At 34.8% G+C, this 14,502-nt stretch overlaps 1 protein-coding gene across 3 annotated transcripts in view; it reads left to right on the plus strand.

Moving 5' to 3' along the window:
* The window catches only part of LOC116167345, a 135,870-nt gene that overhangs the window by 14,653 nt on the left and 106,715 nt on the right, over window positions 1–14,502 (plus strand). For all 3 annotated transcript variants that reach the window (XM_031482688.1, XM_031482687.1, XM_031482689.1), the window contains one exon: window positions 12,998–13,066. In XM_031482688.1, the coding sequence (XP_031338548.1) occupies window positions 13,021–13,066 (46 nt within the window). In that variant the 5' untranslated portion in view covers window positions 12,998–13,020. The remainder of the gene's footprint in view (window positions 1–12,997; window positions 13,067–14,502) is intronic.

Consider the following 14,502-nt stretch of genomic DNA (forward strand, 5'->3'; position numbering starts at 1 on the left):
TCTATCTGGTTAAATTAGTTCTGTGTTGTAAGTTTGTAATTTTCTTTCCTTCTTGTTCTGTGATTGCTTTACAAATGAGGATTTTACCCTTTAAATTGTCCTATCTTAATTGATTAGCGTTGTTCATATTTTTTCTCTCTGAAAAAATGGCCATCATTATCCGCGAAAATGTAGTACATTTTATAAAGCTTACAGCCACTCACTGAGCGAGTGCAGATACTCGTATACGCGCTATACCTACCTAGATATGAAAGAAAATCTACGTGCCCTTAACCTCTGGACACTTATTCCACCGTTTCTGCAATAAAATTTCTTGCCTGGTAAGTTTTTATTCTAATGTAAAGATTCTGGGAATTCATTTCGCGGTTGATTATCCGAAAAAATATACAAGATATCGAAAACAGTTTTACACAAAAGTTTCGGGGTTTTTCGTATACTCGACAGTAATAATTTTAATTGTACAAGGTTGGTCATAACGGCGTGGCACACCAAAATTGCACTTTTTTAAATGGAACACTATACATTATGCGATTTTTCAATTATTCTCTCCAAACTCCAACTGATTAATAATTCTTTTATAAAAAAGGACCAGTCGTTGATTTATTGAACCGAAAACAATTGCTTTATAAAAATGTTTGCGTATAATCGTACAAAAATAGCAGTAGTGCTTTAAAAATTATGTTTAGAAAATTAAATTCTGTACGAGTCGTGTGCCTAAGAAATTCAATTGACAACATACTAAGATTTGGGATTTGTTTTCATTAAGAAGTGAAAGGTTCGGACTGCCATTTCTTCATTACTAGATGAAGTACGAGACTACAAATTTTATCTACCGATAGAAGAAGCATTCGTGTCTATGCACCGTCGAAAAGTAGTAGCTCATGGGTCCGTGAAGTTAGCAGCACATTGAAGGCACAAATGTCGAGACTAGGTGGGTTGGTTAGTGCTTCGTTTGTGCCGGTTTGTGCCGTAAAAAGTTTGCCAGCAAAACATACCGTTTGGAAATTATTTCGATTTTTAGATTTGCTGCTAACTTCGCACACTTTTGTCGGCACAAATCCCGGGACTGGGTGGATTGGTTAGTGCTTCGTTTGTGCCGGTTTGTGCCGTAAAAAGTTTGCCAGCAAAACATACCGTTTGGAAATTATTTCGATTTTTAGATGTGCTGCTAACTTCGCACCCTTTTGTCAGCACAAATCTCGGGACTGGGTGGATTGGTTAGTGCTTCGTTTGTGCCGGTTTGTGCCGTAAAAAGTTTACCAGCAAAACATACCGTTTGGAAATTATTTCGATTTTTAGATGTTCTGCTAATAGGCCAGTCATTGAGGATTTATACCTGGAAATAACTCGGGAAGTACAGAAATTTTGTATGCTTGAGTGCGTAGAAGTAAAATTCATAAAATGCACAATTCTGAACTTGCCGCCGGGGCCGCCATCTTGCCAAGATGGCCGTCAAAAGCGGTTTTCCGTCGATATCTCCAAAACTGCGCATTTTACGAGAAAATATGTGGTGAGCAAAATTAAAGAAACGAAAATTTCCTACAAAAAATGGTGTTAGCATATTTTCACTAAAGTTAGCCCTTACGCAGAAATTCAGAAATTTTTAATAACCAGTGGCGTATATTTTATCCAAATAATTCATTAATTATTTAATTAATTAATCAAATTGATTAATCAATTAGTCTATGATCAATTAATTTTAAGATTTAAGATTTTATCTTCAATGGTGAGACATATCAATTTTCAAATTGTATTAGTTAAATCAATCAGTTATATACTGTTATATTCAATCCCTTTAAGCCAGCATTATGGACTTTATTTGTTTGGTTTGTGATTTGATTATTTATGTTAATTTTACGTTAAGAGCGCCATACCTATAGCACGTGACCTTGCACGTGACTAATTGATATGCAGCTCTAACCACACCATCACACTCCCACGCAAGAAAACCATGCGCCACTGTTTCATTTTCTATCCCTAATGCCCACTTAGCACTTACTTTTGATTACCTTCGTTAGGCGCCACCTCTCGCTTGATAGGAAAATTTCTTTTTTCCATTAATAATAATAAAATACTGCCTTGAAGTTACTGTTTTATGGACTAAAATCTCTAAAATAAATTACTATAGCATGGAATGATCAAAATAAACGCTTTCCATGATAGACTAGGAATTAGAAATGACAGTAAAAAAATTTCAGATAATGATCCACCGTCAAAAAAACCTTACGGTTTGGATTCCAGTTTAAAGCTTTTAAATGAGAATTTGAAGTTGTTCTTTAATCAATTTCAATATCAATATCAAAAATCAAAACTTAACTTTTCCGCATCTGTTGAGACCCAGCACTTTCTTTTCATTGGATTTACTTCTCATACATCGCTTCGCCTTTTATTGAGCGAAGTATGTAATCGATTTGGCAATTAACTACATGGATGTTCAATTTGATTTACCGTTAAAATTTCACAAAAATTGGTCAACAAATAAGAAATTTACTTTTGCACATGCGCGAAAGATGCTTTTGATATGTTTGAAATAATCGATCGATTTGCCTTTAGTAAAGGATGCTAATGTTAAAATTTCAGTAAGATCGGTCCATAAGTAACAAAGTTACTTTTGCGCATGCGCAGAAGGTTACGGCCTACCAGTTTGGAAATTAGTGGGTGCTTTCTCCACGCGGCAAGGACTGAAAAAATGTACGCAATTTGTCCCATTCAATTTTGAGTTATCGTGCTAATTACAACCCGGACAACGACCAACGGACTTTTTTCTGTGATGAAAACAATACTTTACTTACCCATATATGGGTGCGGAAAAGAAATATCATAGATGATATATGCGATTTATATACACTTTATATACTACTTTAAACCACAGTAGGCGATGTGAAACCAAAGCTGATCTAGAAACTAAACTGTGTTGACATTGTAACTGGAAACATTTTAACAGACAGAGCACAAGAAGGTAAATAAAAAATTATAGAAACTTGAGAACGAAATAAAAGATTATTTTTCATAGCCTACTGTGACTTAAAGTAATAAAGTTTAAAAACCAGTATCATTCATGGTGTGTTATATTTTTATCAGGCCGTGTGGCGCAATTCAGTTTAGGCTGGAGTGCGGTACTACGGGTCCCTGGTTAGAATCGGCGTTCGGGCATAGATATTTGTAAATGTATAGTGGGTTGGGTTGGTAGAGCGACCTTGGATGAAACCCCGCCCACTCAAAAATAAAAGCAAAAATAAAATAAAAATAAAATATTTAATATGCTACCTTTTTAGATTAAAATATACAAGATGTTCCACAAAGCACACGAGATTAGGTCCGATATTATTTACCCGACTCCATACACTTATCTTTGTATATACAACGGCAGAACTTAGGGATTCTTATCTACCTATTTCATGTAGTGCAATCGGATTTAGCAGATTTGGAATTATATAACAGTTATCCCTTGAGTTCTTTAACATTTGGAGACCCAATCTCACGAATGACTAAGTACACCACAGACAGTGATGCTAATTGTAACTTCAATTATTTTACATTTGGTACAACACGCCGCGAAAGGCTGTAATTGAAAAAACGAAGCTAACACACACGTTCTGCTCCAACACAAGGATGATCTTATATAAACAAACCATCTGCAATTGTCAACAAATCAGACAATAAAGTGTCATCAAAAGCACACTACACTTGTGTGAAAGCTATAATACTTATTAAAAACGTGCTGGGAGTTTTCACACATTCCCTTTTTTGGTCAAACTTTTTACTATACATTCCGGCACAAAGATAGCATTAACCCATGCGTGACATTAACATTATACTTAGTTTCAACAGTATAGCGACAAAAGTGTAGAAGGTTTCCAGAACATTTAAAAATTGAGATAACCTTCAAAGGCAATGCTTTGCTGGCAAACTTTTTACCCCACAAACCGGCACAAACGTAGCACTAACCAATCCATCTAGTCTCGAAATTTATGCCCACAAAATTGTGCGAAGTTATAGCAAATATCTACAGACATCTAAAAATCGAAATAACTTCTTCCAGGAAAATATTTTCCTGGCGATACAGCACAAACCGGTACAAACGTAATTTGTGGATCGATATTCCTTTATCGACTGAAGAAGGAGAATCCGACGAATTCAAAGAAGCCAACGTTGATCCCGAAATAGGGATAAACGTATTCGGCAATGAAAACAGTGACATTAACGAACCGCCAGGTCCGTCAGGCCTGCGTAAATAGAGAATCTAATGTTACTTAAAATTAATTGATCATAGACTAATGATTAATCAATTTGATTAATTAATTAAATGATTAATGAATTATTTTGATAAAATACACGCCATTGGTTATTAAAAATTTCTGCTTTTCTGCGCAAGGGCTAACTTTAGTGGAAATATGCTAACTACATTTTTTGTAGGAAATTTTTGTCTCTTTAATTTTGCTCACCACATATTTTCTCGTAAAATGCACAGTTTTGGAGATATCGGCGGAAAACCGCTTTTGACGGCCATCTTGGTAAGATGGCGGCCCCGGCGGCAAGTTTAGAATTGCGCATTTTATGAATTTTAGTTCTACGCACTCAAGCATACAAAATTTCTGTACTTCCCGAGGTACTTCCAGGTAAAAATCCTCAATGACTGGCCTATTAGCAGAACCTCTAAAAGTCGAAATAATTTCCAAACCGTATGCTTTGCTGGCAAACTTTTTACGGCACAAACCGGCACAAACGAAGCACTAACCAATCAACCCAGTCCCGAGATTTGTGCCGACAAAAGTGTGCGAAGTTAGCAGCACATCTAAAAATCGAAATAATTTCCAAACTGTATGTTTTGCTGGCAAACTTTTTACGGCACAAACCGGCACAAACGAAGCACTAACCAATCCACCTAGTCTCGACATTTGTGCCTTCAATGTGCTGCTAACTTCACTGACCCGTAGCTCATCATCTTCCAAACCTATCTCAGATCCAACGTGTAAGATGATCTAGTGGTTCTGAATTTCTAGGAGAATCTGTCCTTTAGGATATTATTATCGATGCATACTTTTTGTTTAGTGTGCCCTTCATTTATCCGTGATTCGTCAGGCACATACCTACAGTGCATGATGAAAGTAACAAATACATTTCTTGAAAAATTCCTGCCACTTCTATTTCTGTTCTTTTTTTTGCATTATAGTTATTTATGTATCAAGGGCATTAAGGCGATATTTTTGCCGAGGGCGACAGAGCCCGAGGCCTCCGGCCCGATGATGGATTGTAAGTCGCCCGAGGGTTAAATATAAAGTAATGTCTGATGAGGTGCATACAAAATTTTATTTTTCATAATTCCAAATAATGTATTTCCAATATACAAATGTAATGATTATTGTTTGCACAACATTAAAATGCTTCATACGAATGAAGCAGCAACTTCTTTAATACATATTATAACTCCATCAATACATTTGACAGGACGTCTGAGAGCATAATGAGATGAGAGTCGATTATACCCTCTCATTACGCCCTCGGACGTCACAGAATGGTTTATCTCACATGACAGATATAATTGGCATATAATAGGCAAATGAAAAATAAAACCTTTTAATTGCAGGGGACCTACGTCTACATTCTTTTACAAAATGAAATACCGTTGTGGCAATTTACAATTCTGAGATACATTTTGAACACCTTCCGTATAGCATACCAAAGGACTCGTAAACCATACGAAGGTCTAAATCTTTCACGCCCGTCCGTTTTTCTATGCTTGTAATTTTATTTCAGCAGCTATTAAAGATTTGATTTTCTCTTAGAACTCTGTAAAATTTAAGAAAATGTTAAAAAGTGTTTGTAAAAACTAGAATATCTTGACAAATCAAAAATGCCCTGGGTATCTTGAAATATGATGCACTTGATAATCGGGTGCGATTAAATTTTTGGACTCTGACCAAGGTCTAAATTTGACTTGTTTTGTTTTTCCTTTCTTTTTAAATCTATTGTTCATCGCTGCTACAGCTAACTCGTCAGAAATCAAATGAGATAGGTATGCAACGGATGAAGTTGGACGTAGACGGGCTACAAAGATAAAAAAATTAGTTTTAAATAGATTAGGCGTACAAAGATTAGAAAAAAAAGGAAAACTTTTTGATTGTACCAAAACTTTATTCACATAAAATCCCAACGCCAAGCCGTGCCGAATTTAATTGTGTATTCAAATGTATCACAGTAAACGAGCTTACTCCATTGCCACACAATTATGTGCGCAGATGGCAAACAAAGGTTCTCATTAAATGAGTTCTAAATCGGAAAATAACTCAAAATGAATTTTAAATTAAACTGCGGTTATTCGCAATTTTATTACCGTAACCCCTACGCCTTATGTGCCACGTCGTATGTATTTATTGTGTTTGTTTGTGCAAGGAATGTATATCGAAAAACCATCTTATAAAACTAATTAAGTTAGTATCATAATACTGTGTACCAACGTAAGATTGGGGAAGAATCGGAGAATTTCACCAATATTTTAGGTTCATCCTGCTAGAAATTATCTGTACTTTGGATGTCATCTTAGTTTTGACTGAAATACGTTCGGAAATAGGTGTATTTAATTAGTGCGTGCACAAGGCAAGAGCATTTTGTAAGGTACTTAAAACATAAAAAAGAGATTTAACCTATACGAAAGAAAAACCAATTAAAATTTCAAAAGAATTGCAAATGAGATTATCAGAAAAAATCAGTTTACTTTTAAGAAAGAAAAGAACTTTTAATGAAATTAATTAACATTTATTCGAATTTGAAACTAAGTACTAACTAAGCTGGTAGCAAACTATAGCAATAGTCGCGTTTACATATACAATGTTTTTGTATTTAAATTCATACAGGGTCATTTCAAATCGAACGACCGATTATAATTTGTAATTTTGATAAAAAAACAGAACTTGCAATGACACGTTTATTTAGATACCTAACGGGAAGTTTAAGGGGAAATTTACCTTAGTTTTAGCATTTACCCTCGCATCCGCAGCTTCCATCTACTTTAACATTCCATATGCACCCACTCTCTCCATCCAGGGTCTTTTAAAGGCCATTAAATTTTCGCCACTTCCACTAAATCAAATTTGGGTGATCTGGTTATAAATTAATTTTAAAAAATCAAGACACATACGCATAAGTACAGATTTGTATAGTTAAAATTTACCACGAGGTGCCTATCTTTTTTCTAATTTTAAATAGGTCAATGGTTTGAATTTAAATTTCTCAAAATTTACATAAATACCTTTACCTAGACCTTAACACTTTAAATAGGTACATCTTAATGTGGCTTTATATTGACAAATTAATTCACATATGACCTCTTGGTCTGCTTCACGGTGAAATTTAAGTAATTCTTTTCGACTCCAAAAGAGAAAAATTTGATTAAAACGTACAACAAATTCAACAGATCCTTTTGATAATAATGCACATTAAAAGACAATAACTTGTTCTCGACTACTTTAAGATCTCGCATTTAAAATTTTAATCGTAAGTCAAAATTTTTTCTTTTTACAATGGATCGTAAGGCCTCTTTATTTATAATTTTTTCTTGGACGTGGAAGGTTTGGAATTCTTACGGCTGACCTCGGGGAATCAGCAATCTGGGGTAGTTAACAGGCGATTTGAACTGGAATGCATGCTTAAAACCCGCCGACTTGAAATAACCTCCAAAAAATGACTCTTTGGATTGCAATTTTTGATGATTGATTGGGAAATACAGGCTAGTTCCGGGTGCTAACTCTTCTGCGCGTTTATTTTTCTACTCCCACACTGGGATGCGTAAATATATCCTTTTGGCGTAACTTTATACCACTTAACCCCTTGTGAACTGGCACATTTTGTTGACTAACTCTTCGTCAAGATTTGTGCACGCAATTTACGCTTGAGTGTCGCGGAACTATAATGCAGTTTTTTTATATTGCTCCAAAATGATTCTTGGACACGACCACAGGGGCAAATGATGACCCTCCAAAAAACCTAATGGTCGAAAAATGGACATTAACGGGCGCTTTGAAAACTAATTAACGGTTTTTTATAAGCTCGGTTACCTCCGAACGTCAATTTAAATGATTTTAAGCTCAAAGGCCGCTGTTCGAAACACTTTAACTCTTCCGACGCCAAAACGAGAATGTATAATTTCGTGCAAAATAATTCCCTTTCGCAACTCAATTTTTCAACGCGTATATTTAATTGTGGAATAGTAATGGCGGAGATATGTTATTAATTAGAGCGTTTAAAAACTGTTATAAATCCCCTACCTTGTGGGCACTCGTGACTTCGCGTCGCTTTACCATAGTCGTATTACAATTAGGTCGCTTTAGAATACTTTTGTATTTTAATATACCTACTCATTATACACTATGTTTCGATGGGAGAAAATTATAAAATTCCAAACCACAACGCCGCATTCGTGTGGGTGGGTAGCGTTTTACTTTCTATTAATTTGGCGAAATGGCGTAGGAAATACATCGGTAGTCCGTTCCGAAACACCAAATTTTACTTCCTCTGACAAGGTATCCAATTACACTTAAAGAGGTTAATCGGCGGCGATAAAAGTTGAACAAAACGAATTGAATGTGACCTTTTATTTTAATTAAAAGTAATTATCATAGTCATCCGTTCACCCTTTTAATTTAAACCGAAAGGATCGATAGGGACGTAACCGAACCCAAGAATAAAACTTTGAGATCATCACAATCGTTACGTTATATAGGCAGGGCAAATTAGGTTGCATCAGAGGCTGGGGGTTCATTACATCCACCGTCTCTAATCGTAAATTACTTTGTAGAGCAAAGTACAAGCTACTAAATTTCCACCGAACAAATTTACGTTTCAAACAACATATTCTGCTCCAACGTTAAGGTTTAAGACCGAACTTTTGATAACGTTAATAAGAAAAGAAACAGTTGCGTAGGTATAGGGATTTTCATATTGTAGGTATATTTTCTGTTAAAGCGCTGCTTACTTATTTCGAAAGTACCTATTTACCCACGTCTTTATTAAAATGTCATTTGAGTGTCAGTCTCGGATTCGAATATACCTTCTTTGAGAACGAACGAAACTTTGTTGCTACATAATCCTACTTTAACGATGCTAATAACTTCTAAATTAGGTTATCTTCTTAGCCTCAAAGGGTTGGTATTGTACCACTTCAACTTTTACTATCCACTTTGGCAGCTTGTATGCATGCTTTGCAACTTTTCTGTATTAACGTGAAAGCTTTGGGAAACAGCGTATTATGCTGTCTTAAGAAGTAGCTACACCTTTCGTAATTATATTGCAAAAATACATGATCTATTTGCATAAAAAATATGAATATATCCATATCCATATGAATAATAATTTGCATCAGGTATGATGCAAAATCATTGCTAAATATTAGCAATACAAATACTGAATTTGTTTAGGTTCTATTGAAGCTGTATCGCACGTTTGGGAGTCCAAAGTAGTTTCCAACAGCAGGCGATGTAGGTAATGTGAAGTTTTTGGATGTTAATTTATTAATTAACGTTTTCAGTCATGTCAGTTATGAATAAATTACTTTAAAGTAAATCGTGGGTGAAAGTGATATTCACATTTTGATCCTGTAACACGAGATTAATGTGCCGCTTTATGACATATTTCTTTCAATATCTAACATAACATTATTAGAGTGGAGATATTTTGTTCATGCGACATTGCCTTGCATATTATTGTAAAACCTAATCTGCAAACTGGTCTTTAAGTTAAATGCTATGCTTAAGGAATTTTGTGTTAGGATTAAATAAGTTAAATGAAAACATGTATAAGTTCTTAATTAGAAAAGTTTTTCTTATTTTTTTTTAAATTTTGATTTGATTTGCGTACTTACCGGGTACATAGACGACATCTTTCATAAACATAAAATTTAAAAATACAGTAAAATTCAAGGACACAATAAAATATGACGGGACATACTTGGTTTAATTTTTTCGGGTGGAATTCTTTAATAACTGAGTGATTAAAATATATGGCGATATTTTCAGGAAAGTCAGGGACAAGTTTCTTCGTTTGGATTCACGACAGCTCATAAAAAATAATTCCACCATAAGCTGCAAACGAATTATTCACGCCAGCTACAATTTTTGATTTATGGTACAAAGGTCCATAATTTCTAATGGAAACCCTGCATGTCTTTATTAAATGCTCTTTTTGAGTTGATATGATTATTTATTTCAATACATATAAACGAATTATGACATTATTTATTTTCATTTTTCGTGGTAGGCTAAGCAAATTTATCGCGATTGACGAATATAAAAATCTTTTTGCTTCGAAAAGAATTGCTGTTTGTCATCAACCGCGATACATTCGTCAAAAAGAATAAAATGACTACGCTCCTAATACTTGCACTTATGGGCTAGTGGACAATTTTCCCCTGAGGGATTATCACAAATTAACCACCATACTGCACTCAACAAGTTTACACAAAAAGGGTCTTTTCAACTTTTACGGATTTTTCTGTGCGCGATATACTCGTAAAATGAAACACTTTAACAGTTTGACTTTATTTTATTAGGCGATGAAAATATAACGCCATGGGGCATAACAGAGGATTATACCTAGGTAATAATTATTGGTTTTGTACATTTTCAACACCTATTGCAATACATTTGTTAAAAGCGGTTAATGATATAAACTGATGAGACAGTTCTAAACACATAAAAATAGTAAATTCTAAACACCATAAACTTATTTTTTTGCGCGATCGGTCATTTCTGACTATTTACCATGTGTGTTTCCATGACAGTAAGTGGAATTTACCAGTTGCTATGATTACGACGACGCCAAAATTACTTACCGATCTGAAAACAGAACAGCAAAAATACTTACCGACGCCTTTTTAAAAACAATCAGTTCAATGTTAACAGTCTTACATTACATTTAATCTTTAATTTAATCTTCGACATACCATTCGGCCACCGGCAAATACCTGGCTCATAAAGTCATAAAGGAAGTGCAAAGCTAGCAAACTACATCAGACACATGCACAATTTTATGAAATTATTAATTTCAATTTTGACAAATAAACTGGTTACCTAGTGATATACACCATACCACTTCGATCATTTCGATTTATTCTGCTCGTTAATTTCTTAGTGCATATTTATATTGGTTGAATAATTTTAATTTCGATCGCGCAAAAAATGTTATAAGCACGTCGAACGTTAAGGGTTACCGTTCTCAGACAATAATTGGAGTCGTCGCTCCGCTCCTCCTCCAAACAATTGTCTTCGAACGGTAAAAATCCCTTACCGTTCTCCATACTTAATATACTATTAAGCTTAATCACGATGCGTGGTAATGAATATCCGAACCCTGCGGGCATCTTCAGCATTGCTTGTCCTATTCAGCCGTGCAAAAGCACCAATAGGTAGATGAATTAATGAATTTTTTTACTTGGGAAATTCAGAAATTATACAATTAAGTTCAAGTTCAATAAGGTCATGAAAAATACATATTATTTATGATCGTGCCTGGCATCCACATACTTCAAAACTTGGATGGCTTCCTCGCCTCGCCTATATATCTTGTCCATTTTGACATCATTTTGTAATCAGAACAGAGATCATACTACACTATGATCTTTGGTTAGAAGTAGTTAGCTATCACACTAATCAATGGTAATTTGACGTACCTACGTTACGCCGTATTTATTTATTCTTCCACTGGTTTCACCTCGCTAGAGCTTTTCCAATTTCAGTTTTTGGTGTTGAAAGATTCGGCTTTTATAATTAAATAAAATTGATTTAACTCAAATACGAGTGTAGAATAATACAAAACATCAGAAATCACTTTTAACACAAGAACTTGATCGACGTATTAAGTAGACTTTTATTTCAGTTTAATAAATCTCAAGACGCCTCTTAAATCTCCTCTTAATTCTCCAGACGTCAACAGTTGATGCAAAAGCTTTGCACTGCCTCCTTTTACACCAAAATCGATAAAAACCTTTCTCTCTACGTATAACGAATAAATTATTAACGTTGGATATACATTTGTAATAAATCTTCTATTATCGTCTAAAAACCAAGCAGAGAAAAACAACACGAAATACTAAGCAATTATACCGTCCTCGACTTCCTTCCAATATAAACTTAGCTGTAGATGTAAGATTATGTGACGGGCAAAAGGATTAGTCGCTTTAGAATCTGAAATTCTGTTCGACGTTCGCCCTTTTTTTATACGAAAATACTTCCATGGCAATTTCCCGGTTTACTTCCAGCGAAAAAGAAAACCAAATTATTACATTATCTTACACGAATCACGTTTTTCGGCGAGGAAATAAACTCGACGTGTTAAATGTGCAGTGGAAAATTATGAAAACGAAAGGCTTAACGAATATTGGAAATGATTTACTTTTTAAAGTCGATGGTTGCCTTTTTTAATGCGGATACAAGTATCTGCAAGGCTAAGTTGCTTTGAATTATACTTCCTAGGGATTTAACTTCGTTTTAACTTTAAAACAAACGGCAAGGGAATTTATCTATACTTAACAAAAGTTGACAATAACACTTTAGAACTAATTAAAAAAAAAGTTTATTGTGTAATTCGCAGACAGGCACGCACCCAAGTGTGGGCCTACAAATTATTTGTACCCACCCCCAGCGTATAAAAATGTTACCCAAAATCGTCATGGAACCTTCATTTTCATGCCTACTTTATGTTAGGAAACTTTAGAGCAGACTACTTTTCCTGCTACCGACCACACCTGTCACTTTAATGGTCGCATCTGTCACTTTTCCGGCCGCACCTGTCACATTGCTAAATGCCTGTAATGACTCCTGTAATCAAATGTTCTATATGAGAATTAAAATTTTATATTAAAATACGATTTCGGTAAAATTTAATACAAACCTCGTCAGTAAAATGACATTACTTGACTCGAAAATTAAATTGGTTGAATGCAATAAGTTCATTCCAAAAAATTGCACTCCCGAGATTTTGTGTGCTTATTTTTTTTTTGTTTCAGTGTGATTTGTGGAGGAGCTTATTATGGGACGAGGAGATAAGAAGTGTAGCAGTCAACGTTCAGATAGCGGTAAGTGTCATAAGCGCAAGAGTCAAATCAGTACTGAGCGATAAACTGCTGTCAATACAAATGGTTTTAAAAAGATGGTTTATTTATTCACATTTATTGAAAAATCAACAAAAATAGCATTTCGATTTTGACGCCTATTATAATTTCATTATGCCTTGGTAAAAGTACTACATTTAATTTAATTTACCGATTTTCGAAGTTCGGCATAACAGAAAAATACGCATAAAACTGACCAGAATGTTCACCAATTGGTTAATATTCGTTTGTCAGACTTTTGTCAACTACTTTTATTACCAGCCTTAGTGCTGTTTATGGTTACTCAGCAAACTGAACAATAATAAACCGGCAAGTAACCAATTAACGCTTCTATAGGTAATGTATATTCACTGCTAATAGGTTATTTAGCGGCAGAGCAAAGCTTTATAGGGGAGTCGATGGTGTGCGTCTGTTCCTTTGTCCGTGAAGACCATAACTGCAAATCGCAGGTTTGGACCGATTAGGTTCAAACTGTGCACAATTGATCTATAAGCCCAAGCCCAAAGTCGATAACTCCGTAGGGTCACACCGAGGTGATCTGCCGCTTTTTTATTAACATTTAACCGAATATTTGCGGATAACCGCACTAATGTGGAAACGAAAGTGGTCGATTAACCGAATGATCGCTTAAATGTACCCTTAATTGTATCAGTTTAATTCATTCGATATATATAGACACGTAGGGATATGCAAAAATCAAACGACCAAGCTTTAATTATTTTTCTCTTTTCTTTTGGCGTGATAGTGAGTAATTTAGGCAAATAAGGTGTTATTGTTTAACCTATGCTGCTTTAGGGTGACTAAGTTATATTGGAACAGAACAAAATGCTACATCCGGAGTTTTTTCTTCTTTGAAAGCTTTCAAGCAACAATAAAACACTCCATACTCGTTTTTTTTTGTTTCAAAGTTTCATCAATACTTGTAACTTGTACGTTACAAGATACTGGTCCTTATATCGAATAGGAAAGCGTACGAAACGTAGATAATTGCACTGGCTGGCGTTTGCGCGAGTGTGTAGACAGAATTCTAATAGTTTCAAATCTTTTTTAAGCTGATTGCACGATTCGGACGCAAAAGTAAATAAATGTTGATTGCTACTGCAATAAAACGGAAATACAATTTTCAATCAAGTTCCGTCTCGTTACAATCGCAAAATGTGCAATTCAGCTATCTGCAGTAGGTAAACTGTGTACCTAAGTATTGACTGTAATATATCTGAAGAATAAACAACGTGAAGATCTTGGACGACTGACGTTAGCAAGTTAGTTCAAGATATCACCATCTTTTGAGGTTGTTATCTATTGTCAATTATGATAATGATATTTGGTATTACTTTCTTCTCTATATAGTATAGGGTATATAAGTGCAAAAAAATTCTTTTTATTTTAGTATAAATTTG

Source organism: Photinus pyralis, unplaced genomic scaffold, assembly GCF_008802855.1.
Source record: "Photinus pyralis isolate 1611_PpyrPB1 unplaced genomic scaffold, Ppyr1.3 Ppyr1.4_LG3b, whole genome shotgun sequence".
NCBI classification, from domain to species: Eukaryota; Metazoa; Arthropoda; class Insecta; order Coleoptera; family Lampyridae; genus Photinus; species Photinus pyralis.